Genomic DNA, 27,255 nt, shown 5'->3' with positions numbered 1-27,255 from the left:
GGTGCATAGGATGGGCGTTGGTGCCAATGGCACAGAATTGCTTATTCACCCTGGCCGCCCCGAGGAGATTGTGGCATTTTTGTTCTGCATTGCTGGCTGGTCCGGATGGTGTTGCTGACGGCACTCGCCGCCTCTGCCACCTGCGCCCAGGCATGACCAATGGCGGCGGCTGGCAGCCTCCTTTCCAGGCCAGGGTACAGGGTCACCCTCCTCCCCTCCACGTGTCCAGGAGGGTCTCCAGCTTGGTGGCTGTGAAACATGGGGCTGCCTGTGTGGCTGCCATCTTGTTGGCTGGGATGGTGTGTGTGGGGATTGTATATGTGGCTGCAGCTTGTCAACCATCTGAGTATCAATCGTGAAACCGGCGAATCCGGCACTGTTTCTCATTGGAATCGATTGTGTTCCATGTGGCACCGGTGCTAGCCCCTTAACAGTAGCAGAATCAGTCCAGGCGTGGTGCCAGTTTTGCTGTTGTGAAAGTCGAGGAATTCTGCGTTGGCATCAACACTAAAGGCTGGATTCTCCGATTTTGAGGCTATGTCCGGAGGAAGTGTCCAGTTTTACAACACAAAAGCCGACGCCGTCCCCGCACCAATGCTACACCTGGTGGGGGACTGGCAGCCATGCCACGTAAAATCCCCGCTTTACCTGCAGAGAATTGCCGGGTCTGTGGCCACCCATGCGCACGGCGGCAACCTGCGGCGGCCGCGCCGTACAACATGCCGCCGGCTGAGCGCGGACCCGACCTGTCAGATAGTGCCCCCCTGCAAACCCCCTCGCCACCCCCGGGCCACCTCACACAGCTTCTGCCGAAGCCCCCTCGGCCAGCGGAAGGCCCACCCCCCCCGACTGTGGCGGTGCTGGACACAGTCTGCAGCCGCCACGCGAGGACACGCGACCGACGCCGTTGGAAAATCAACCCATCAGAGGCGTCCCAACAGCGTACAACATACTCAGCGATTACGCCATTTTTGTGGGGGCGAAGCATCCGATTCAGCATAAAAACGGATTCTCCAGCCAATCGCCAAACACCATTTCACAGTCGGCAATCGGAGAATCCCGCCCTTAGTCTCAGAAACGGAGAATCCCGCCGAGTGAATTTTCTCTTCTATCTCTGAAATTAGATTTTTTTTCCATTCATATACAAAATGTGGGCATCACTGGCTAGGCCAGCATGTGTTGCACATCTTTAATTGCTCTGGAGAAGGTGGTGGTGATCTGTCATTTGGAACTGCTGCAGTTCTCGGTCTCAATCTAGGTCTATGTACACCCAGTGTTATTATGGAGGGAGTTCCAGTATGTTGACCCAGTGACAGGGAAGGAACGGCGATATAGTTTCAAGTCCAGATGATGAGTGGCTTGGAGGGGAACTTCCAGACGGAAGTGTTCTCATGTGTCTGCTGCCCGCGTCCATCAAGATGGTAGAGGTCTTGGGCTGGATTCTCCGCAAGTGGGAAGCTCCGTTTTGCCAGCAGCCTGGGGTTTCCCTACAATGGGAAACCCCACTGACCAGCTGGCATAACGGAGCATCCCACCAGAGGGGTGAGACAGAAATGTGGCATAGCAGGACGGAGAATCCAGCCCCTTGTGTTTGGAAGGCGCTGTCTAAGAAGCCTTGGTGAGTTCCTGCACTGCATCTTGTAGATGGTACACACGGCTGCTACTATGTGGCAGTGGCGGAGGGCGTGAATGTTTGTGGAAGGGGTGCCAATCAAGTGCTGGAAGTCTTAAAGCGCATCAAGGTAGATAAATCCCCGGGACCTGATGAAATGTATCCCAGGATGTTGTGGGAGGCTAGGGAGGAAATTGCGGGTCCCCTAACAGAGATATTTGAATCATCGGCAGCCACAGGTGAGGTGCCTGAAGATTGGAGAGTGGCAAATGTTGTGCCCTTGTTTAAGAAGGGCAGCAGGGAAAAGCCTGGGAACTACAGACCGGTGAGCCTAACGTCTGTAGTAGGTAAGTTGCTAGAAGGTATTCTGAGAGACAGGATCTACAAGCATTTAGAGAGGCAAGGACTGATTCGGGGCAGTCAGCATGGCTTTGTGCGTGGAAAATCATGTCTCACAAATTTGATTGAGTTTTTTGAGGGAGTGACCAAGAAGGTAGATGAGGGCAGTGCAGTAGACGTTGTCTACATGGACTTTAGCAAAGCCTTTGACAAGGTACCGCATGGTAGGTTGTTGCAGAAGGTAAAAGCTCACGGGATCCAGGGTGAGGTTGACAATTGGATTCAAAATTGGCTGGACGACAGAAGACAGAGGGTGGTTGTAGAGGGTTGTTTTTCAAACTGGAGGCCTGTGACCAGTGGTGTGCCTCAGGGATCGGTGCTGGGTCCACTGTTATTTGTGATTTATATTAATGATTTGGATGAGAATTTAGGAGGCATGGTTAGTAAGTTTGCAGATGACACCAAGATTGGTGGCACAGTGGATAGTGAAGAAGGTTATCTAGGATTGCAACGGGATCTTGATCAATTAGGCCAGTGGGCCGACGAATGGCAGATGGAGTCTAATTTAGATAAATGTGAGGTGATGCATTTTGGCAGATCGAATCAGGCCAGGACCTACTTAGTTAATGGTATGGCGTTGGGGAGAGTTATAGAACAAAGAGATCTAGGAGTACAGGTTCATAGCTCCTTGAAGGTGGAGTCGCAGGTGGACAGGGTGGTGAAGAAGGCATTCGGCATACTTGGTTTCATTGGTCAGAACATTGAATACAGGAGTTGGGACATCTTGTTGAAGTTGTACAAGACATTGGTACGGCCACACTTGGAATGCTGTGTGCAGTTCTGGTCACCCTATTATAGAAAGGATATTATTAAACTAGAAAGAGTGCAGAAAAGATTTACTAGGATGTTGCCGGGACTTGATGGTTTGAGTTATAAGGAGAGGCTGGATAGACTGGGACTTTTTTCCCTGGAGCGTAGGAGGCTTAGGGGTGATCTTATAGAGGTCTATAAAATAATGAGGGGCATAGATAAGGTAGATAGTCAACATCTTTTCCCAAAGGTAGGGGAGTCTAAAACTAGAGGGCATAGGTTTAAGGTGAGAGGGGAGAGATTCAGAAGGGCCCAGAGGGGCAATTTCTTCACTCAGAGGGTAGTGAGTGTCTGGAATGGGCTGCCAGAGGTAGTAGTAGAGGCGGGTACAATTGTGTCTTTTAAAAAGCATTTAGATAGTTACATGGGTAAGATGGGTATAGAGGGTTATGGGCCAAGTGCGGGCAACTGGGACTAGCTTAATGGTAAAAACTGGGCGGCATGGACTGGTTGGGCCGAAGGGCCTGTTTCCATGCTGTAAACTTCTATGATTCTATGATTCTAAGCGGGCTGTTTGTCCTGGATGGTGTTGAAGTTCTTCAGTGTTGTTGGAGCTGCACTCATCCACACAAGTGGAAAGTATTCCATCACATTACTGACATGCTTGTAAGTAGTGGACAGGCTTTAGGGAGTCAGGTGGTAAGTTACTCACCACAGGATTCCTAGCCTCTGTCCAGCTCTTGTAACTACAGTTATTGATAGCTATTGATAGTGGGTGATTCAGAAATGATAGCGCCATTGATGACGATGGTTAGAATCATAGAATTTACAATGCAGTAGGAGGCCATTCAGCCCATCGAGTCTGTACCGGCCCTTGGAAAGAGCACCCTACCCAAGCCCACACCTCCACCCAATCCCCGTAACCCAGTAACCCCACCCAACCCAACCTTTTTGGACCCGAATGGCAATTTAGTATGGCCAATCCACCTAACCTACACATCTTTGGACTGTGGGAGGAAACCCAGAGGAAACCCACGCAGACAAGGGGAGAACGCGCAGACTCCGCACAGACAGTGGCCTAAGCTGGGAATCGAACCCGGGTCCCTGTCCCTGTGAACCCTGTCGCTGTGAAGCAACTGTGCTAATCACTGTGCTGCCCTCTTAGATTCTCTCTTGTTGGAAATGGTCATTGCCTGGCACTTGTGTGATGCAAATGTAACTTGATACTTGTCAGCCCAAGCCTGGATATTGTCCAGGTCTTGCTGCATTTGGACATGGACTGCTGCATTATCTGAGGAGTCACGAATAGCGCTGAACAGTGTGCAGTCATCCGCAAACAGCCCCACTTCTGACCTTATGATGGAAGGGAAGTAATTGATGAAGCAGCTGAAGATGGTTGGGTCCAGGACACTACTCTGAGGAACTCCTGCACTGATGTCCTGGAACTGAGATGATTGACCCCAATAACCACAACAATCATCCTTTATGCTCATTATGATTCCACCTAGTGGAGAGTTTCCCCCCTGATTCCCATTAACTCCAGTGATGCCACACCTGGTCCACTGAGCAGTCACTCTCACCTCTCCAGTTTGAATATCAGTTCTAAACTTCAAGGTCAGTTAACAGAGAAAAAATTAATTCTGTGTATTTGCTGCAGTAAAATTTTAAATCCAATTATAAAGAACACCAGTTTCATAATTCAAACAAAACCTTCCTCCAGAGTGTCCAAAGATCTATATAGCCCAAAAAACCACAAATGATACATTTGCAACAAACTAACAATTCTCTCCCATTAGGTACTTACCTCCTTCATCCAATTCAACCATTAAAATCTCCACCTCCTTAATTAAAAAATAAAAATGAGAAACAATGAACATGAACAATAAACTATCTGATTGAATACCTGCACAAAAGTATTTGTCAAATTTATTTTGTTTGTTCGTATGAAATAATGGGAGCAATTTAAAGACCTCATTGTGCTTAAGCAAGAGCACAACAAGGCATAAAATCACGGGAGAGGCCAAAATCGAGAACCGCGCCAGGCGCTCTTCTGTTTGTGATCTAACCGGCCCACTCCCGTTGGTGAAATCAGGATTCCACCGTAGTGTGGCGAGAAACCAATAATCATCACTTAAACCCAATCCATTCAATTAACGGGAGCAACCCTATCTAACAGCCCACCATGATCTGACGGCCTCTCCAGCAAGTAGTCACGCGGACGCTGATTAGTATACCTTTTTAAACACGTGAAGCTGGCAGAAGGGCTGCAGCGGGGACTCAAGGAGGTGAGTAGCCATCATCACCCACTGGCAAAGGACCCGGGAGCACTGGAGTTGCTGCCCCGGTGCTCAGAGTGGGGTGAGGGAGCCACGGGGGAGCCAGCCTCGGTCGTCGTGGGCTGCCATTGCTGGGGGGTTGCGAAACGGAGGGACGGAGGGTTGGCTGCCGGTGGCCTGGGCACGCCTGGGGGTGGAGGAGGGGGAAGATGGGTGTTTCACCCCCTGCACGTCCACCGTACCAACCCCGGGACCATGTGGTCCCGTTTCCAGGAGCAATCCCTGCCCCAGTCTGCCTTACCACCTACCATCCATAACTCCCACTTACTGCGGAGGCCGCTGGGCCGTGAATCTGAAGACTATAGCTAATATGGAATTGGCAATCGTAGTTAAGTGAGCACTTCACACATCCCAAGTGGATCCCCATGGGTAGGCGTGCCATGTAGCATGTGTGGGTTATTGCCTAGCATCCCAATCAGACTGTGATGCCTTGTCACTGTGCCTGAACACTTCAGGAGGGACCACCTAGGACGCAGCGGCCAACATCTGAACACCGAGGGGCTGGGCCCCAGCACTGGCGACATTTCCGCTACCAGAGGGTTGGTCTGTGCACGGGGGAGGGGACCAGCGCCTGATCCAGGTAAAGTTTTATGTGGGTGGCTGAGGTACAGGGTCTGGGGTCCGGTGAGCAGGGCCCCCCCGCTGCGGATGGGGGTGCATGGGCAGGATGTGCCGGGTGAGCGGGAGGGGGGAGGGGGTGGGGGGTGGGGAGCAATGGGGGGACTGGAGGATCCTGAGGTGGAAGACACCGCTGGCTGTGAGTCACATATCCTCTCCCAATTCCTTACAGATATTAAAGAGTATGGATGAAATCTTGGACCCCGCGGAAGCTGCCTTCGAGGTGTAGCTGGCAGGCCAGGCAGCCAGACGGAGGAAAAGGCAGCAGCAGTATTCATAGAATCCCGATAGTGCAGAAGGACGCCATTCGACTCATTGAATCTTCACTGACCCACTGAAAGAATATTCCACCCAAGCTCACTTGCCTGCCCTATCCCAATAACCCCTAAACTTAATCTCCACATTTCTTTTGAACATTAATGGGCAATTTAGCATGGCCAATCCACCTAACCTGCACATCTTTGGAATGTGGGAGGAAACTGGAGCACCCGGAGAAAGCCTACGCAGCCATGGAGAGAATGTGCAAACTCCACACAGGCAGTGACCCAAGGCTGGAATTGAACCTGGGTCCCTGGCGCTGTGAGGCAGCAGTGCTTGCCACTGTGCCACTGTGCTACCCCTATGACAGAGGTCCGAGACGCTGGCCCATGTGCAGGGACCCGCCCCACACCTTGCCGACCCAGCAGCCCAACAGGCCAGGGAAATACCCAGAAGGGAGGCCCTGATGGTATCAGACAGGAACTTTCAGAGGTAGATTGGGGGAGACTATTGGCAGGCAAAGGGATGGCTGGTAAATGGGAGGCTTTTAAAAATGTGTTAACCAGGGTTCAGGGTAAGCACATTCCCTTTAGAGTGAAGGGCAAGGCTGGTGGAAGTAGGGAACCCTGGATGACTCGAGATATTGAGACGCTGGTCAAAAAGGAGGCATATGACGTACATAAACAACTGGGATCAAGTGGATCCCTTGAAGAGTATAGAGATTGTCGAAATAGAGTTAAGAGGGAAATCAGGAGGGCAAAAAGGGGACATGAAATTGCTTTGGCAAATAATGCAAAGGAGAATCCAAAGAGCTTCTACAGATACATAAAGGGAAAAAGAGTAACTAGGGACAGAGTAGGGCCTCTTAAGGATCAACAAGGACATCTATGTGCAGAGCCACAAGAGTTGGGTGAGATCCTGAATGAATATTTCTCATCGGTATTCACGGTGGAGAAAGGCATGGATGTTAGGAAACTAAGGGAAATAAATAGTGATGTCTTGAGAAGTGTGCATATTACAGAGGAGGAGGTGCTGGAAGTCTTAAAGCGCATCAAGGTAGATAAATCCCCGGGACCTGATGAAATGTATCCCAGGATGTTGTGGGAGGCTAGGGAGGAAATTGCGGGTCCCCTAACAGAGATATTTGAATCATCGGCAGCTACAGGTGAGGTGCCTGAAGATTGGAGAGTGGCGAATGTTGTGCCCTTGTTTAAGAAGGGCAGCAGGGAAAAGCCTGGGAACTACAGATCGGTGAGCCTAACGTCTGTAGTAGGTAAGTTGCTAGAAGGTATTCTGAGAGACAGGATCTACAAGCATTTAGAGAGGCAAGGACTGATTCGGGGCAGTCAGCATGGCTTTGTGCGTGGAAAATCATGTCTCACAAATTTGATTGCGTTTTTTGAGGGGGTGACCAAGAAGGTAGATGAGGGCAGTGCAGTAGACGTTGTCTACATGGACTTTAGCAAAGCCTTTGACAAGGTACCGCATGGTAGGTTGTTGCAGAAGATTAAAGCTCACGGGATCCAGGGTGAGGTTGCCAATTGGATTCAAAATTGGCTGAACAACAGAAGACAGAGGGTGGTTGTAGAGGGTTGTTTTTCAAACTGGAGGCCTGTGACCAGTGGTGTGCCTCAGGGATCGGTGCTGGGTCCACTGTTATTTGTGATTTATATTAATGATTTGGATGAGAATTTAGGAGGCATGGTTAGTAAGTTTGCAGATGACACCAAGATTGGTGGCACAGTGGATAGTGAAGAAGGTTATCTAGGATTGCAACGGGATCTTGATCAATTAGGCCAGTGGGCCGACGAATGGCAGATGGAGTTTAATTTAGATAAATGTGAGGTGATGCATTTTGGCAGATCGAATCAGGCCAGGCCCTACTCAGTTAATGGTATGGCGTTGGGGAGAGTTATAGAACAAAGAGATCTAGGAGTACAGGTTCATAGCTCCTTGAAGGTGGAGTCGCAGGTGGACAGGGTGGTGAAGAAGGCATTTGGCATGCTTGGTTTCATTGGTCAGAACATTGAACACAGGAGTTGGGACGTCTTGTTGAAGTTGTACAAGACATTGGTACGGCCACACTTGGAATACTGTGTGCAGTTCTGGTCACCCTATTATAGAAAGGATATTATTAAACTAGAAAGAGTGCAGAAAAGATTTACTAGGATGTTACCGGGACTTGATGGTTCGAGTTATAAGGAGAGGCTGGATAGACTGGGACTTTTTTCCCTGGAGCGTAGGAGGCTTAGGGGTGATCTTATAGAGGTCTATAAAATAAAGAGGGGCATAGATAAGGTAGATAGTCAACATCTTGTCCCAAAGGTAGGGGAGTCTAAAACTAGAGGGCATAGGTTTAAGGTGAGAGGGGAGAGATTCAGAAGGGCCCAGAGGGGAAATTTCTTCACTCAGAGGGTAGTGAGTGTCTGGAATGTGCTGCCAGAGGTAGTAGTAGAGGCAGGTACAATTGTGTATTTTAAAAAGCATTTAGATAGTTACATGGGTAAGATGGGTATAGAGGGTTATGGGCCAAGTGCGGGCAACTGGGACTAGCTTAATGGTAAAAACTGGGCAGCATGGACTGGTTGGGCCGAAGGGCCTGTTTCCATGCTGTAAACTTCTATGATTCTATGATTCTATGTTGGCCCAAGGTGTACAAACTTCACTGGTCTTTCCTTGCGGACTTGGCACCATGTGGAGGAGGAAGATACCTGCTCCCGGTGGTCTTCAAGGTCACCGCAGCCTTGACCTTCTATGCCTAAGGATCATTTCAGGGCTCGAGGTGAGACTTGTGGGGCATTTCACATGGGCTACAGCCTACAACTGCACCTGTGAAGTCATGGATGCCCTGTTTGCACAGGCAACGGACTATATAAACTTTGACATGGACCAGGCCCAACAAGATGCCTGGGCAGCAGGACTCTCCGCCATCAACGGGATGCCCCAGTGCCCATTCCCTACCCACTTCCCTTCTGCCCCCACACACACCCATTCCCCACCCCACTTCCCCTTCCCTCTCCCAACCCCCACCCTGTCCCACCTGCCCAGGATCGGTGCAACATCACTCCAGGGTGATGGGGCTGTGTTGGCACTGTCAGCGGGTCACTGTCAAACGTAGGGGGGTGATAGTAAACTGGGAGCTGAGATCCAGTGGTCCTCATTGAATGCCACAGTCTGACCTCTGCCTGCCTGCTGAGTGCAAACTCATATCCTTCACCTGCATTTGATGTGCCAGGGTAGAAGGGGGAGGGCGGAATCAGGCATCCAGGACCTCCCTGTCCAGGGAGGTGGGTAATGAGATTGATGCTTGGCCCTATTGCAGAATAAAGTGCCAGAGGCATCATACTTGTCGAGGTAAATTATTTTTCATAATTTACACATGTCCCCAAACTGCCCCAGTCCCCCGATGGTGCTGCCCCACCCCTCCCAGACCCTCCCCTATCACTTCCCCGCCGCAACGCACCCAACCCAACCTTAATTCCATCCCCCCCCCCCCCCCCCCCCCAGTGCCCTCTCAGTGATCCTCGACCAGCTTAACCTTCCGTGTTCGACTGCTGCATTCAGATGAGTCCCTAGGATGCACACCAGATTTTGAGGCAGCCAGCTACGAACCACGTCCCGTGGCCTTTGGTGCCCTTGGTGGGCATCCTCTAAGGGCTCTGGGGCCGGAATATGCCTTGCCGTGACATCCTGTTCCGGGTGCTAACTCCGAGATGTGCCGTTGTCAGTGGGATGGGTCTCGGGGCAGCAGGTGGTTGTCGTCGGCACTTTGTAGGCACCTAGCACCACCTTCGCCCGGTCAGTGTCTACAGGACCCTGGAGTTCACCTTGAAACAGAGGGGCAGCTGGGTTGAGCCCCGGCTGCCCCTGCATCATCTGACTCTGCCAGCCCTGGCAGCTTCCCAATGTGTGCAGCACAGCGTTGAAGCCCTCAGCGATGCTTCTCAGTGACTGAGACATGCTCTGAAACATCACAGCAGTGCCCACCTTCGACTGCGATACATCCACCAGCAAACGGGATATGCTCTGCAGCACCTCGGCTATGCCCACCTGAGACTCGGACATGTCCTGCAACACCTCGGCTATGTTCACATGGGACTGGGAGACCTCCCATAGTGACCAGAACATGCCCTGGAGGACCTCAGCATCACCCACCTGAGACTGGGACATGCCCCGCAGACCATCAAGGCCTGCCTGGTACTGGGTCATGTTCCCCAATGACTGGGACATGCTGTCGAGATGCTCAGCCATGGCCTTCACTGACTGAACCATGCCTTGGACACCTCCACTCATGCAGCCGATGTCATGCACCAGGCTCTCCACTGCGGTTACCACCTTAGCACTGTTGGCCTCAGTGCCACGCATTGTCGGTGCCATCTCCTGCACCCATAGCCTATGGGACTCCTCCAATTGGCTATGAGCCTACTGGAGGGTCACTGACATCCTCCTCTGAAAATCACGGCCTCACCGTAGCATCTGCATCAGCTCAGGGTAAAGCTGGTCCAGAGGCTCAGCATCTGACTGGATCCTGGGATCTGAGACTGCTGTCTCACCTGGGTATTCCTGCCTCAGCCTGATGTGCAACTGTGTGGTGCTCACCAGAATGTGCCCCAGAAGCCAGTCCACTATCATTGCCCACTGATATGTGTGTCTCTGCACTGATGGAGAGTGGGGATGTCAGCTGTGACGCATCAACAGTGGCATCCTTGGTGCTCTCCTCCGAGGTTTTCTCATGGGAGGCGATTGGGGGGACCACCCCGGATGGGTCGGCACTGTCGGATGAAGATCCTGCGGGAGATGAACATGTGATAGTGGGAGGGATGAGTCATTCTGTATGGCATTAACAACTCACGTGTGACAGTTCATCTGGGTGGGATCCAGTGGATCCTTACCTCTGCGCCATACGCTGACCTGTACATTGATGACAGATGTTCTTGGCTACCCCTGCGAGCTCCAGGGTCGTTTCCTCATAGGGAATGAGGATTCTGATGTTCGGCGCCCTGCCACCTGTCTGGGCCCTCTCCCATCTGTTGTGGGCCACATTCCCCTGCGGGGACACAGAGGGGGCATCGTTAGTCGCATGTGTCATTCATCGCGGGTGACACTGCTGGACATGGGTGGGCCAGGGCACAAACGGTGCTGAGCAGGGGCAGGGACAGGTGCATTCTTGTGTGTGTGTGTGGGGGGGGGGGGGGGGGGGGGGGGTGAGCCCAGTGCCAACCGCCAACCCACCTATGCGGCTTGGTGGAGGTTACGGCACCGGGTGCCGGACTTCCTGGTTGCGCTCTCCGAGCTGACGGCCGCTGCCATCTCCTCCGAGACGCCACTGACTGTCCTGTGGCAGACCCTCCGAGCCCCTTGGGGGGACAGGGCATTCCATCTGGCCTTGACTGCATCTAATAATCTGCCCAGGTCGGCATCCCTGAATTATGGAGCTGGTCTTCCCGGAGGCATGGCCGTGAGCTGTGTGGTGTTGGCTGCACAGGAGCTGTTGAAGTGCTGATTTTCCTTGTTAGCGGGGGGCTAGCGAACGCGGTCCCGGTGAATCAGCCGGCGGGACCATCATTTGCAGCATGAAGCCCGTGGGACCTCATTAAGTAGACCAATTAACATTTCATAGCGGTGACTGCCTTGCCAGGCCGAGCATTGGGAAGCTTGCGGCAGTTCCCACTCGCTGCCACACTGAGAAACGTTTGCATTAAATCGCACCCAATATTTGAATTTTTAAAAAAAATTTAGACTACCCAATTCGTTTTTTCCAATTAAGGGGCAATTTAGCGTGGCCAATCCACCTAGCCTGCACATCTTTGGGTTGTGGGGGCGAAACCCACGCAAACACGGGGAGAATTTGCAAACTCCACACAGACAGTGACCAAGAGCCGGGATCGAACCTGGGACCTCGGCGTCGTGAGGCAGCAATGCTAACCACTGTGCCACGTGTTGCCCCAATATTTTAATTTTTAAGCATTTTCATGCGTGTGTGTGCATGTGTGTGTATCTCAGACTATCATTCTGCCAACATTGACACATTTTGGGTGCAATTTGAATATTCTTGTCATTATGTGTTGCATGGTGTACTGCCATTCTCCTGCCCTTTATAAAAGAGAATATGCTCTGATTTACTATAGGATACATCACAGGAGATGCACAGGTAATCTAAAAAGTCAGATTTACTAAATAATTCTTTCTAAGAAGAGATTGTCTCTTTAAATATAATGTTATGATCCTTCAAATGGTGGGCCATGGTGGTATTTACCTTGTTGCCCCCTTACCTGCTTGTGGGGGCTGGTCTCAGCTGCTTCTGGCACTTGGTCTTCAGTTGCCTTTTCCTCTGGTTCTGGGCAGAAAATCTGGTCACTCCCCACTGGGCAGATGTCAGTCAGGTCACTGCAAAATATGAAAAGGAATGGCATAGATACTCCACCTTTACTTCTGTGGCACGAAGCATCAGCTAGTCAGAGGCCAGAAGAGGCCATTTTATCCAGATGTTCACAGAAATCTAGCAGACATGGAAAAGGTAAGTGATTTGATAGTTAATTGGGACTTTGACAGGGTGGGTGGGGGGGGGGGGGGGGGGGGGGGGTGGTTATGGAGAAAGTTTCCAAATTTGTTCCCTTGTTGATCCTATATTCTGCCTCTCCCAGCATGTATGCTGGCAGATAGAAAGTTATTGTTGTTTCTCTTCCTGCACCTGGCGGTGCACAAGGCAGACTTTCATGAAAAGAAATGAAAGAAAATTGCTTATTGTCACAAGTAGGCTTCAAATGAAGTTACTGTGAAAAGCCCCTAGTCGCCACATTCCGGCACCTGTTCGGGGAGGCTGTTACGGGAATCGAACCGTGCTGCTGGCCTGCCTTGGTCTGCTTTCAAAGCCAGTGATTTAGCCCTGTGCTAAACAGCCCTCTGTTCCCAGAGTGAGGTTTTTCCTGTCCCCAGAAGCTTATAGCTTGAGGGGCACCACTCTGCAGCAAGCATGACTCACCAGAAATCTCTCCCACTTTTGCCACCTGTCATTGGAAGGATTTTGCAGGTTGATACTCAACCTGTTAGACTGTGTTAAGAATGCATCTTCCTTGGCCACCAGTCTGGGGTGGGACTTGAAACTGAAGCTTCTGGCTCAGAAGAAAGGATGCTCCTGATTGTGCCACAAGATAGAAAATGCATTGTCATAATTGACCAGTCTATGTTGAATTGGAGCAGGTTGATCTTTGCACCAGCTGGTCTTTTGCTGTCCACCAATGTTTCAACCTAGGGAAATCAAATGCATGCTGTTTTCAACATGCAAATCCACCTGCCAACTTTTCAGCCCCTGATTTTATTTTGCATGTCTATGCGGCCTATGGGGACTGGACCAAGTGGCAAGCTCACATCCAGGGTACCGCTTGAGGCCTAGAAGTTGGCTTTTCATGTTCAGAGTCCTGCCCAAACCCCAGTGGGAATCACTCAGTGGCTGCTGGGTGAAAAGAGGGAACTTTCCCTGGAACTATGGCAAGTTGAGTGATAATAAGGAGAAAATTGAGAAGGTGACACGGGAAGACTGGCACAGGTCATAGGTCTTATTGTGGGACGTGGAGGACCTGGAGGTTTCTTTGGTGGCTCTGGCACTGGACAGGCCTCAAGCGATTGCGGGTTAAAATCTTATTTGTGCGCTTGCTATTTAGGAGATCCTTGCTTGCCACCAATGCCCCCTGAAACCTGGGGTAGATTTTCAAAATGACCCTAGGAGTAAAATAGGAGATGTGGATCATTTGCCAATTAGATTTAGTGGGAATCAAAAATGGATGGATTCGAGAACACATCAGACTCACATCGGCGGAAGGTTTACAGTCTACCCTTACTTACTGTCACAAGAAAGACGCGCGCAAAAGCCAGCTTTGCTCCGATTTTAAACCCTCACGGTAAAATACGAAATTCTATCTCGGCCGACGACTGCTTTAATGCCTTGGAGAGTAAAACATTTCCCAACAAACAAAGTGCACTTTAAAATCAGACAGTGAGCTTTCAGCCGAGAGATGCTTGATCTACATTACCGCCCTCGGAAGGAGATGTCCCTCACTGCAAAGATTAATTTTCGTTGTGCATTTTCAGCTTCTTTGGAAGCTCGGTGCCCTGGGGTCTGCTGGCTGCCGCACAGATGCGGGTTTCCCGGTTGTATTAAAGCGGATTGGCTTTGCAGGGTTCGCGCGATTCAGGGTCTCCCCGAATCTCATCAGCACCAGAGGTGCGCGGACAGCTCCCTGTCCGGCTCCGGTTGCTAAGAGACGGAACGCGAACGGCGGGGGTTGCCAGGAGACGGAAGGTGAGCGGCAGGGGTTGCTAGGAGACAGTGAGAGGCTCGAGGACGAGACGTCAGGGGTTATCTGCCTTAAAGAGAGAGAAAGAATGGCCAAACCTGTTGCATCAGTTTGTTTCCGTCCAGAAAACGATATTGCAAAACTGCACCCATCACTGCATTCTACACACCATGCACAGTTTTCCCCAGATAAAGATTCAAGTCATGCATCATGGATAGCAAAAGACATCACTCAAATGTATTGTGTAAACTATTCGACAAAAAAACCTTAAATAAACATTTATCAAATTTCGGGGCAGTACGGTGGCACAGTGGTTAGCACTGTTGCCTCACGGCACTGAGGTCCCAGGTTCGGTCCCGGCTCTGGGTCACTGTCCGTGTGGGGGTTGGAAACTCTCCCCGTGTTTGCGTGGGTTTCACCCCCACAACCCAAAGATGTGCAGGGTAGGTGGATTGGCCATGCTTAATTGCCCCTTAATTGGAAAAAATGAATTGGGTACTCAAAATGTTTTTTTAAATGAATAAATTTCAAATCCGGAAACACGTAGTGATATGTGACAGCAAGTCGCACATATGGTGGCTCCCACGTAGGTTCTGGTCCTTTGCGTTTTTTTGCCCTTTTTTCGGGGGGTTTTTGGGCTCCAACCCAATGGTCCAACAGAGAAAGTGGAGTTTGGTGGTGGGAGGTCAATGTCGAAGCGAGGTGGAGGAGGGAAATCACAAGCACCGAGCACGACTCAGGATTTGCAAAGGTGGCAGGGGAAGTGGCCACGCCCATTACCCTGGACATGCTGGCGGGGGTGATGGCGAAAGAATTGAAGTTCAGTGGGGAGATGGATGAGCGATTTAAGAGACATGGCCAAGAAATGAGGGTGTCATCCCATGCCATGGTAGAGGAAGCTTTGGATCCAATAAGGTTGCAGCTGGGCAAGACGGCTAAGGCGGTAGGCGAACAGGCTGAATAGGTGAAAGGCGTGGAGGAGGCCTTATGTCAGTACGAGGACCAACACATGTCATTGGAAGCTGAAATGGTGCTTGTCGACGATTGAAATATGGGCCTCAAGGCAAAACTAGATGTCATAGAGAACAGGTCCAGGCACATGAAACTGAGACTGGTGGGCCTGCCGGTGGGCATAAAGGGCTCAAGGTCAACTGAATACTTCTCTGTAATGTTTTCTCAGCCTGTGGGTGGAGATCATGGGCGGAATTCTCCCCCCCCCCCATGCTGGGTGGGAGAATCGCCGGGGCACCGCGCGAGTCCCATCACGCCGCCCAGGCACCCGCACGCGATTCTCCCACCCCCAAACCGGCGCGGCGAGAATCACGGCTGGCCGCTGGGAGAATCGCCGCTCGCCATTTGTAATGGGCAAGCGGCAATTCTCCGGCCCGGATGGGCCGAGCGGCCTGCCCAACACAACAGGTTCCCGTCGGCGCTGTCCACACCTGGTCGCTGCCGGCGGGAACAGCGCGGGAACGATGGGGAGGCGGTCTGTGGTGGGGGAGGGGGGTTCCTGCACTGGGGGAGGCCTCAAAAGGGGTCTGACCCGCAATCGGTGCCCACCGATCGGCGGGCCGACTTCTCTGAATGAGGACCTCCTTTACTCCGCCGTCCCGCAAGATCCATCCAACATCTTCTTGCGGGACAGCTACGGGGCGGACGCCAACTGCGCATGCGTGGGCGATGTCATTTACGTGGCGCCAGCCGCGTCATTTATGCGGCACCGCTTTTACATGGCGCCAAGGTCCAGCGCGCGTAAATGACGCGGTGCCGCTCTTAGCCCCACGGGGGCAGAAGAATAGAGGGCTGGGAGCGGCCTCCGGTGCCGGAGTGCAACACTCCGGTTTTCACTCCGGCGTCGGGACTTAGTCTCCTGATGGGAGAATTGCACCCGATGTGTTTGTTGTGCCAGAGCTGGACAGGGCGCACTGGGCCTTGACATGGAAGCCAAGGCTGAATTAGCCACTGCATGCGGTGATCATTCGGTTACACATTTTCCAGAGGAAGGAGCGGGTCCTGGAGTGGGCCAAGAAATGCCGGAGCATTGATTGTGATGGTAACATGGTAAGAATTTACCAGGATGACTACCGGTGTGGCCATGGTATGAGTGGTCGCACACAGGGCAGCTCCTGCTTAAGGTGTAGAAAGAGCTTTTTTTAACCCGAAAACAGAGTAACTTCGATGGAAAAATATAGCTGAAGGTTGGAGGAGAAGTTTGCCCCCTGAGTGTGGCATGTCTGCTGGTTACAAAACGTGGCAGAAGAAGGCGACAGACCTGGCCAAGGAGTTGGAAGAGACCTGTGGCGCAGCAGCTATTGGAAAGATGGTGAAGGGGGAACGGTCAGTGCAAGTTGGAAGGCCCCAGATGGAACAGATTACGGCTTTCATCAGGGAAGAGTTCCATCAGCAAAGGAAAGAGATGCAGGAGGACAGATTGAAGGCCATCAAAGGGGCTGTGGCTCCTTCTGAAGGGCTCGATGGAAAGGGTCGAAAAGTGTTTGGAGGCACAGGGATCACAGATCCGAGAGATGGAAAGGATGATGTCGAACCACAGTGACTGGTGATGGCATTGGAGGCAGAGGTGGGGCTCTTAGGAGACCTTTTCAAGATGCTAAGAGCAAATGTGGAAGAGTAAGAGAATAGGTCAGGAAGGCAGAACCTGCGTATTGTCGGTTGCCTGAAGGAGTGGAAGGCAGGAGTGCGACGAGGTACATCCCGAGGATGCTGGTGGGGCTGGTAGCGGAGGGGATGCTGGACAAGACCCCTGAGGTGTTTAGAGTGCACAGGCCTCTGAGGCAGAAGCCAAGAGCTGGGGAGCAACCGCGGGCGGTTATCGTAAGACTCTGCAAGTTTGTGGAAAAAGAGAAGATCCTGCAGTGGGCCAGGGAGAAGCTGACCAGTGAATGGGAAGGGAACAAGGCCCAAATATACCAGGACAATGGAGCTAAACTGGTAAAATGGCGTGCTGGATTTAATAGGACCAAGGCGGTGCTATACCGATGGCAGATCAGGTTTGGGGTGCTCTACCCGTTGAAACTATGGGTGATTTATGAGGGCCGGGAATATTATTTCGAGACCCCAGAAGCAGCCATTGACTTTATAAAGGAGCACAAACTGGGGGAGAACTGAACTTCAGTGGGAGACGGAGGTGCCGGCATTCTGGAGTAATGGGGGATACGAGTAGGGTGAGGGTTGGAGGGAGGATTTTTTTCCTCCCAGGTGGAGGGTTTGTCTTTTTTTCTGTTGGGTTGACAATGGATAACAGGGGTGAAACGTTTGTAAGGGGATGACCGTTCCCCCCCCCCCCCCCCCCCCCCCCCCCCACCCTCCTGCTGCCTGTGGCGGTGTTTTTGGTATTTTGTTTGTCTTTGGGGAGGTGACCTGTGGTCTGAGATGTGACTTTGTTTGTGTGGGGGAGGGGGAGGTCAGCAGGAACCTTTTGCACAGAACAAAGAGGTGAGGTTAGGGGAGGGGTGGGGGGTCAGTAGGAGGAGCCTTTGGGCAGGAGTTGTCACTGTAAGTAAAAATGGGAAAGAAGAATGTAGTTTTGAACAAAATAAACAGAGTAAAGTAAACATATAAAAATACAGGTAAAGGAACACGAGGGAATATCAGAGTGCTTTTAAAAGCTTGAAAAATAGCATGCACACACAAAAGGTCAAAAGTTTGATAAAATTTGAGAAAAATAGTGGGCATAGGAAAAGATCGTTAAGAAAGTTACAGTTTTAAAAATAGACAGGAAATAGCTATCAATTATTTTAAGACACGTAACGGTTTTTTGAAACCTTTGAGAAAAAGGGGAACAAGTAATTTTGGAGACATGGCAAGCTTGAACGATGAGGGCCTTGAGCCTTGAGCAAGGTGTTAAACGGCTTAAAGCTAGCACGCATGGCAGAGGAAGTTTTTAAAAATGCAAATGGTTCGGGTTTGGGCCAAAGTTCGTGGTGTGGGTTTGCCGGTTATATGTGGTACCAGTGGCAAGTGTATGGACCAATGACATGGGCTTACAAAACTTTGGGTTACACAGAGGAACAAGGCAGGGGTGTGCAGGGTAGGTGTATTGGCCATGCTAAATAGCCCCTTAATTGGAAAAAATGAATTGGGTACTCTAAATATATAAATAAAAAGAGACCACAAGCTGGGGCGATCTGAGAGTTGGTGTAAAAGGAGGGCGCTGCATCTGTAAAGGTTGGCGGGTACAGTTGTTGTTTGTTGACGGAGGATGGGGGAGTGTTTTTTTAATCCTGTTTGTTGTTGATTGTTGTTACTTCAAGTTGTTTTATCCAAGTTACAGGTTCTTAAGCTTGTATGGGGGTATTTGTCCCCTTTCCGCACCCAAACTACTCCACCGCACCATCTGTGGTGTGCTTCCTTTTAGAGGGGACGGATTGTAACTTCCGTTTCTTTTTCCCCTCGGTGGATGGGGTGGGGGGAAGGGGAGGAAGGCCTTTGGCGGGACCCGCCATGCTGACAAGCAATGCTAGTGAATGGAAGTGCGATTGGAGTGGAGGCTGAGAGAGGTGGGAGGGAAGATGAGGAGGGGGGAGGGTGAGGCAAAGGGGGATATCAGGGTAGGAGGAAGATGAGGAGGCGGGAGGGTGAGGGGAAGGGTGAAGGGGCAAGATGGGAGGGAAAATTGCATCACAGCAAAGTGGGGATCAAGCATGGTCATGGATGAAGAGGGGGCCATCTTGGATGGGCCCGCTATAGAGCAATATTAGGAGAAGCTTAGCCGAATGAGGATGATGGCTGATGATAGAGGAGAATGGAAGCGGAGACCCCCAATACGATTTTTTACATGGAATGTTCGGGGGCTAAATGGGCCGATTAAGAGATCCTGGGCCTTTGCTCACCTGAAGAGTTTGAAGGCGGAGGTGATCTTCCTACAGAAGACGCACCTCCGAATCAAAGATCAGATTAGGCTGAGGAAGTGCTAGGTGGGACAAGTATTCCATGCCGGGTTTGACTCGAAGTCACGGGGGGTGGCCATTTTGATGAATAAGAGAATGGGGCTTTTGGGAGCTAAGGAGGTACGAGACCCGGGAGGGAGGTATATAATAGTGAGTGGGTGCTGGAAGGGAAGTCGGTGGTGTTAGTCAACGTATACGTGCCAAACTGGGACGATGTGGGGTTTGTGAGGGGTTTGCTGGGTGTGATCCTGAACATAGAAGGCACCAATTGATTGTGGGTGGAGATTTCAACTGTATGATGGACCCGAGGATGGATAGATCGTGCCCCAAGTCAATGGAAAGGTTTTTAAAAAAATTATTGACTGGATGTGGGTGTCGCTGGTTAGGTCAGCATTTATTGCCCATCCCTAGTTGTCCTTCAGAAGGTGGTGATGAGTTGCCTTCTTGAACCACTGCAGTCCTTCAGGTTTAGGTACACCCACTGTGCTGTTAGGAAGGGAGTTCCAAGATTTTGTCCCAGTGACAGCGGAGGAATGGTGATATATTTCCAAGTCAGGGTGGTGAATGACTTGGAGGGGAACCTCCAGGTGGCGGGGTTCCCAGGTATTTGCTGCTCTTGTCCTTCTAGATGCAAGTGCTCATGGGTTTGGAAGGTGCTGACTAAGGAACCTTGGTGAGTTACTGTAGTGCATCTTGTAGATGGTACACATGGCTGCCGCTGTTGGTCGGTGATGGAGGGTTTGAATGTTTGTGGAAGGAGGAGCAATAAAGCGGGATGCTTTGTCCCGGATAGTGTCGAGTTTCTTGAGTGTTGTTGGAGCTGCACTCATCCAGGCTAGTGGAGAGTATTCCATCAGACTCCTGACTTGTGCCTTGTAGATGGTTGACAGGCTTTGGGGGGGTCAGGAGGTGAGTTACTCGCCGTAGGATTCCTAGCCTTTGACCTCCCCTGGTAGGTAGCCACAGTATTAATGTGACTAGTCCAGTTCAGTTTCTGATCACTGGTAACCCCCAGGATGTTGATTGTGGGGGATTCAGTGATGGTAATACCATTGAATGTCAAGGGGAGATGGTTAGATCCTCTCTTGTAGGAGATGGCCATTGCCTGACACTTGTATGGCGCGAATGTAACTTACCACTTGTCAGCCCAAGCCTGGATATTGTCCAGGTCTTGCTGCATTTGGACACAGCTTCACTATCTGAGGAGTTGTGAATGGTGCTGAACATTGTGCAGTCATCCGCAAACATCCCCACTTCTGACCTTATGATGGAAGGCAGGTTATTGATGAAGCAGTTGAAGGTGGTTGGGCCTAGGACACTACCCTGAGGAACTCCTGCAGTTTTTCCTGGAGCTGAGATAGTTGACCTTCAATCACTACAACCATGGTCTTTTGTGCCAGGTATGACTCCAACTAGTGGAGAGTTTTCCCCCTGAATCCCATTGACTCCAATTTTGCTAGAGTTCCTTGATGCCATACTCGGTCAAATGCTGCCTTGATGTCAAGGGCAGTCACTCTCACCTCACCTCTGGCATTCAGCGCTTTTGTCCATGATATCACGTGGAGTGAATCATATTGGCTGAAGACTGACATCTGTGATGCTGGGGACTTCTGGAGGAGACCAAGATGGATCGACCACTCGGCACTTCTGGCTGGTTGCGAATGCCTCAGCCTTGTCTTTTCCACATACGTGCTGGCTCCTCCATCATTGAGGATGGGAATATTTGTGGAGCCTCCTCCTCCAGTGAGTTGTTTAATAGTCCACCACCATTCACGGCTGGATGTGGCAAGGCTGCAGCGCTTAGGTCTGATGCATTTGTTGTGGAATCGCTTAGCTCTGTCTAGTACTTGCTGCTTATGCTGTTTGGCACACAGTAGTCCTGTGTTGTAGCTTCACCAGGTTGACACCTCATTTTTCAGTATGCCTGATGTTGCTCCTGGCATGTCTTCCTGCATTCTTCATTGAACCAGGGTTGATCCCCTGTCTTGGTGGTAACGGTAGAGTGGGGTATATGCCGGGCCTTGAGGTTGCAGATTGTGGTTGAATACAATTCTGCTGCTGCTGATGGCCCACAGAGCCTCATGGATGCTCAGTCTTCAGTTGCTAGATCTGTTCAAAGTCTATCCCATTTAGCACGGTGGTCGTGCCACACAACACAATGGAGGGTATCCTCATTGTGAAGACGGGACTTTGTCTCCACAAGGACTGTGCGGTGGTCATTTCTACCAATACTGTCATGGACAGATGCATCTGCAGCAGGCAGATTGGTGAGGTTGAGGTCAAGTATGTTTTTCCCTCTTGTTGGTCCCCTCACCACCTGCTGCAGATCCAATCTAGCAAATACGTCCTTTAGGACCCAGCCAGCCCGGTCTGTGGTGGTACTATCGAGCCACTCTTGGTGATGGACAGTGAAGTCCCCCACCCAGCGCTAATTATACACTCTTGCCACCTCCAGTGCTTCCTCCAAGTGGAGGACTACTGGCCAGTACATAGTAATCAGCAGGAGGTTTCCTTGCCCATGTTTATGGGATAGTTTCTGATCATGAGACTTCATGGGGTCCAGAGTCGATGTTGAGGATGCCCAGGGTAACTCCCTCCCGACTGTATACCACTGTGCTGCCACTTCTGCTGGGTCTGTCATGCCAGTGAGACAGGACAAACCCAGGAATGGTAGTCGTGCTGACTGGGATATTGTCTTAAAGGTACGATTCTGAGGGTATGACTATGTCAGGCTGTTGCTTAACTAGTCTGTGAGACAGCTCTCCAAACTTTGGCACAAGCCCCCAGATGTTAGTAAGGAGACTTTGCAGGGTCAGCAGTGCTGGGTTTGCCATCATTGTCATTTCCGGTGCCTGGTTCGATGCCGGGTGGTCCGTCCGGTTTCATTACTTTTTTGTGTTTTTGTAGCGGTTGAATATAACTGAGTGGCTTGCTCGGCCATTTCAGAGGGCATTTAAGAGTCAACACATGGCTGTGGGTCTGGAGTCACATAAAGGCCAGACCAGGTAAGGATGGCAGATTTCCTTCCCTAAAGGACATTAGTGAATCAGATGGGTTTTTACGACAATCGACAATGTTTTCACGGTCGTCATTAGACTCCTATTTCTGGATATTTTATTGAGTTTAAATTCCACCATCTGCCGTGATGGGATTCGAACCCGAGTCACCAATTCATTATCCTGGGTCTCTGGATTACTAGACTGGCGATAATACCACTACGCCACCGCCTCCCCTGAAGATGGCAGAGGAGCTGGGAGGATTTATCGAACGAATGGGAATGGTTGACCCGTGGAGGTTTAGGAAACCGGGTAAGAGGGAGTACTCCTTCTTCTCACATGTTTTTAAGGCATACTCGAGGATTGATTTCTTCATGGTGAGCTGGGCGGTGTTGTTGGGGTGGGGAAGGCTGAGTATGCAGGAATCATAATATTCGGTTATGCATTGGATGGAGGTGAGGTGAGGCTTAGCAAGGGGCGGGTGCAGAGGCCAGGATGGAGGTTTGACTCAGGTCTCTTCACAGAGAAGAGTTTTTGTGAGAAGGTGATGTGACGGCAATCCTGAACGTTGGGTTGGAGCCTTGTCCACTGGTAGCAATTTTTGGGAGCTCCGGATGGGGCAGAAGCAGATGTCCTGGCGTTTGCCTCGCTTGTGGCAAGACGGTGAATCCTCTTAGGCTGGAAGCAGACAACACCGCCAAGAGCCTTGGTGTGGCTGGGGGACCTGTGTGAGACGTTTTAGTTGCTGTGATATGAAGAGTATAAAGTTCTGTTCCTTTTTCACAAACACACATTTATTTCCTTCCAACCGCCTTTGCACAAAACTCTCACTATACATCACCTCCCAGAGGCCACCTGAAGCCCCTTTACATATCAGTGTCAATTAATGGATACTTAACATAAATGAGACAACTAATTGCAATGTCTCTTAACCCATTACTTAACAGTCTCCCCTTCCTTGGAGAAAAAAAAAAATTAGGTGAAAACAAAATTTCAAGAAACTCAAAGACACACACATATCTTCCCCCCCTTTTTTTTGTTTGGACGAGAAAGAAAAAAATAACAGTCACAGAAAGAAGCGCCATTCATTAACAATACTCGCCCCTCTTTTTGTAAAACAGTCTGACAGTGGATAGCTCCTGTCGACCCATTTAATTTTTGTTATTTCCCCTCTGTCCAACATCTGTTTCAAACTTGCGATGTCTATCCGTAACCTCTTTTAATTGACACTTTTTGTAGAGTGCACATTTTCCCACAGGGATTTATTGTCAATGTGACAGTCAATAGGTATATTACCCACATCCCCTAATCCCAAAACTTCTGTTAATATCATACTTATATAAAAGGCCATATCCACCGCCTCTACAAGGCTTAATGTCTCAGCAGCCAAAGTGCTTTTTACCACTCTCCTTATTTTCTTTGTTTCCCACACAAGCGAGCAACATTTACCATTGTTCCCCAAAAGGAAAATTATAAAACCTCCTGCGCTTGAAACCCCATCACATAAATTTGCGTAAGACGCATCACTATAAACTATGAGTTTCAAGTGCCTCAGATCAGCTAAAACCAGGAACTTCAAAACACACTCCTGCATTTTTAGTTTGGCCAACGCTTTATTTGCTCTTATTATGGCCACGTTGGATTTGGTTTTGGGTAATGAACCAGGCCAGGTGTTGGATTTGGAGGTAGGAGAGCACTTTGGGGACACTGACCACAATTCGGTGACGTTTACGTTAATGATGGAAAGGGATAAGTATACACCACAGGGCAAGAGTTATAGCTGGGGGAAGGGCAATTATGATGCCATTAGACGTGACTTGGGGGGGATAAGGTGGAGAAGTAGGCTGCAAGTGTTGGGCACACTGGATAAGTGGAGCTTGTTCAAGGATCAGCTACTGCATGTTCTTGATAAGTATGTACCGGTCAGGCAGGGAGGAAGGTGCCGAGCGAGGGAACCGTGGTTTACCAAAGAAGTGGAATCTCTTGTTAAGAGGAAGAAGGAGACCTATGTGAAGATGAGGTGTGAAGTTTCAGTTGGGCGATGGATAGTTACAAGGTAGCGAGGAAGGATCTATAGAGAGAGCTAAGACGAGCAAGGAGGGGACATGAGAAGTATTTGGCAGGAAGGATCAAGGAAAACCCAAAAGCTTTCTATAGGTATGTCAGGAATAAGCGAATGACTAGGGAAAGAGTAGGACCAGTCAAGGACAGGGATGGGAAGTTGTGTGTGGAGTCTGAAGAGATAGGCGAGATACTAAATGAATATTTTTCGTCAGTATTCACTCAGGAAAAAGATAATGTTGTGGAGGAGAATGCTGAGCCCCAGGCTAATAGATTAGATGGCATTGAGGTAGGTAGGGAAGAGGTGTTGGCAATTCTGGACAGGCTGAAAATAGATAAGTCCCCGGGACCTGATGGGATTTATCCTAGGATTCTCTGGGAGGCCAGGGAAGAGATTGCTGGACCTTTGGCTTTGATTTTTATGTCATCATTGGCTACAGGAATAGTGCCAGAGGACTGGAGGATAGCAAATGTGGTCCCTTTGTTCAAAAAGGGGAGCAGAGACAACCCCGGCAACTATAGACCGGTGAGCCTCACGTCTGTAGTGGGTAAAGTCTTGGAGGGGATTATAAGAGACAAGATTTATAATCATCTAGATAGGAATAATATGATCAGGGATAGTCAGCATGGCTTTGTGAAGGCTAGGTCATGCCTCACAAACCTTATCGAGTTCTTTGAGAAGGTGACTGAACAGGTAGACGAGGCTAGAGCAGTTGATGTGGTGTATATGGATTTCAGCAAAGCGTTTGATAAGGTTCCCCACGGTAGGCTATTGCAGAAAATACGGAGGCTGGGGATTGAGGGTGATTTGGAGATGTGGATCAGAAATTGGCTAGCTGAAAGAAGACAGAGGGTGGTGGTTGATGGGAAATGTTCAGAATGGAGTTCAGTCACAAGTGGAGTACCACAAGCATCTGTTCTGGGGTCGTTGCTGTTTGTCATTTTTATCAATGCCCTAGAGGAAGGCGCAGAAGGGTGGGTGAGTAAATTTGCAGACGATACTAAAGTCGGTGGTGTTGTCGATAGTGTGGAAGGATGTAGCAGGTTACAGAGGGATATAGATACGCTGCAGAGCTAGGCTGAGAGGTGGCAAATGGAGTTTAATGTAGAGAAGTGTGAGGTGATTCACTTTGGAAGGAATAACAGGAATGCGGAATATTTTGCTAATGGTAAAGTTCTTGAAAGTGTGGATGAGCAGAGGGATCTAGGTGTCCATGTACATAGATCCCTGAAAATTGCCACCCAGGTTGATAGGGTTGTGAAGAAGGCCTATGGAGTGTTGGCCTTTATTGGTAGAGGGATTGAGTTCCGGAGTCAGGAGGTCATGTTGCAGCTGTACAGAACTCTGGTACGGCCGCATTTGGAGTATTGCGTACAGTTCTGGTCACCGCATTATAGGAAGGACGTGGAGGCTTTGGAGCGGGTGCAGAGGAGATTTACCAGGATGTTGCCTGGTATGGAGGGAAAATCTTATGAGGAAAGGCTGATGGACTTGAGGTTGTTTTCGTTGGAGAGAAGAAGGTTAAGAGGAGACTTAATAGAGGCATACAAAATGATCAGGGGGTTGGATAGGGTGAACAGTGAGAGCCTTCTCCCGCGGATGGAAATGGCTGGCACGAGGGGACATAGCTTTAAACTGAGGGGTAATAGATATAGGACAGAGGTCAGAGGTAGGTTCTTTACGCAAAGAGTAGTGAGGACGTGGAATGCCCTACCTGCTACAGTAGTGAACTCGCCAACATTGAGGGCATTTAAAAGTTTATTGGATAAACATATGGATGATGATGGCATAGTGTAGGTTGGATGGCTTTTGTTTCGGTGCAACATCGAGGGCCGAAGGGCCTGTACTGCGCTGTATTGTTCTATGTTCTATGTTCTATTATGTCTTCCACTTTGGGATCATTCATTTTTGTACTCAACTCTAAGACATCAAAACTCACATCCGGTCTAGTCTGTCTACCTAACCAGTTCAGTTGCCCAATTAAACTTCGCAGTTGCTCTTTTTCTATCTTTGAAACCATTGCATCTTTTTGTGAAACTCGGCCACAACTAATTGCTATTGGGCTGATGCTTTCCAAATAAGAATGCTGACGTAAAGTTGCCCTTAACTTAGTCTGTCCAATTTCCAGTCCAATATATTTAATGCACCGGAAGCCTGACTTCCAACCCTGAATACTTTCCTCAAACCATGGATTACAATAGCTTCAAAATCACTAGTCCCACCCCACAAAAAATCATCGACATGCATCATAAAAATGCCATAAAGATCTATTTTATAGTGCCAGTAAAACATTGCAGGATCTGCTTTCAACTGGCAACAGCCTAACTTTAGCAAAACTGACCTGACCGAAAAATACCAGAATCTAGATGCATCATTTAATCCATATACACATTTGTTCAACTTCCAGAGTACCCCTTCTGTGTTAGCTGCTTCTTTAGGAGGACAGAGAAAAATGTCTCTCTGGAGCTGATGCCCCTGCAAAAAGGCAGCTTTTATATCTATAGATTTGCATTCCCATGCCTTTGTGGCTAATAGACCCAAGAAGATCTTTAAAATAACCTTTCCTGCTGTAGGTGAATCTACCCTTAAATCCTGATCTTCTAAGTTTTCTTCAAATCCCCTTGCCACAAGCCTGGCCTTTGCCTTATAAGTTCCATCCGGAAGAACCTTTTCCATGCTAATCCATCTGTGGGATAGAGCTCTTTGTCCCCTATCCGGTACTTCAGTGTATACCCTAAATTCACTCCAACTATGCAATTCTTGCTGTTTAGCTTCTTTGATTTGAAGCCACCAAAATCTCATGTGCATGTGGGCTTCTATTCCTATTAGTATTCATAGTCTTACTCATTATCCGAGACCTTGATAAACTACGTCCCCTCTCCCGCCTGGTATCTCATTCTGTACTGCTACTGCTTGATCTTTCCCTTCTGTTGTGGGATGTCCTTTCAATAGTTCTCAATCTTTTCCTGTGGACCTGTTCACTATCCGATGTACTATCTGAACTGGCACTGCGTTTCTGTGCC

General features: G+C 49.8%; 1 protein-coding gene across 5 annotated transcripts in view; it reads right to left on the bottom strand.

Moving 5' to 3' along the window:
• The window catches only part of LOC140430804 (cyclic nucleotide-gated channel beta-1-like), a 332,757-nt gene that overhangs the window by 145,223 nt on the left and 160,279 nt on the right, over positions 1–27,255 (bottom strand). Inside the window, exons 1-2 of one of the 5 annotated variants that reach the window (XM_072518506.1) lie at positions 14,004–14,213; positions 12,246–12,360 (exon numbers count right to left, since the gene is read on the bottom strand). Coding sequence is in view for 2 of the 5 variants with exons in the window: in XM_072518510.1 (XP_072374611.1) it covers positions 12,246–12,360 (115 nt within the window). In the remaining 3 variants the exon portion in view is untranslated. Of the gene's footprint in view, positions 1–4,565; positions 4,691–12,245; positions 12,361–13,815; positions 13,961–14,003; positions 14,214–27,255 lie in introns of those variants that run through there. The other 4 variants (XM_072518507.1, XM_072518510.1, XM_072518508.1 and 1 more) reach the window with 4 other exon arrangements.

The sequence above is a fragment of the Scyliorhinus torazame genome, chromosome 10, assembly GCF_047496885.1.
Source record: "Scyliorhinus torazame isolate Kashiwa2021f chromosome 10, sScyTor2.1, whole genome shotgun sequence".
NCBI lineage: Eukaryota > Metazoa > Chordata > Chondrichthyes > Carcharhiniformes > Scyliorhinidae > Scyliorhinus > Scyliorhinus torazame.
The sequence above is the reverse complement of the archived record's forward strand: the minus strand, read 5'-3'. Positions and strand labels throughout refer to the sequence as shown.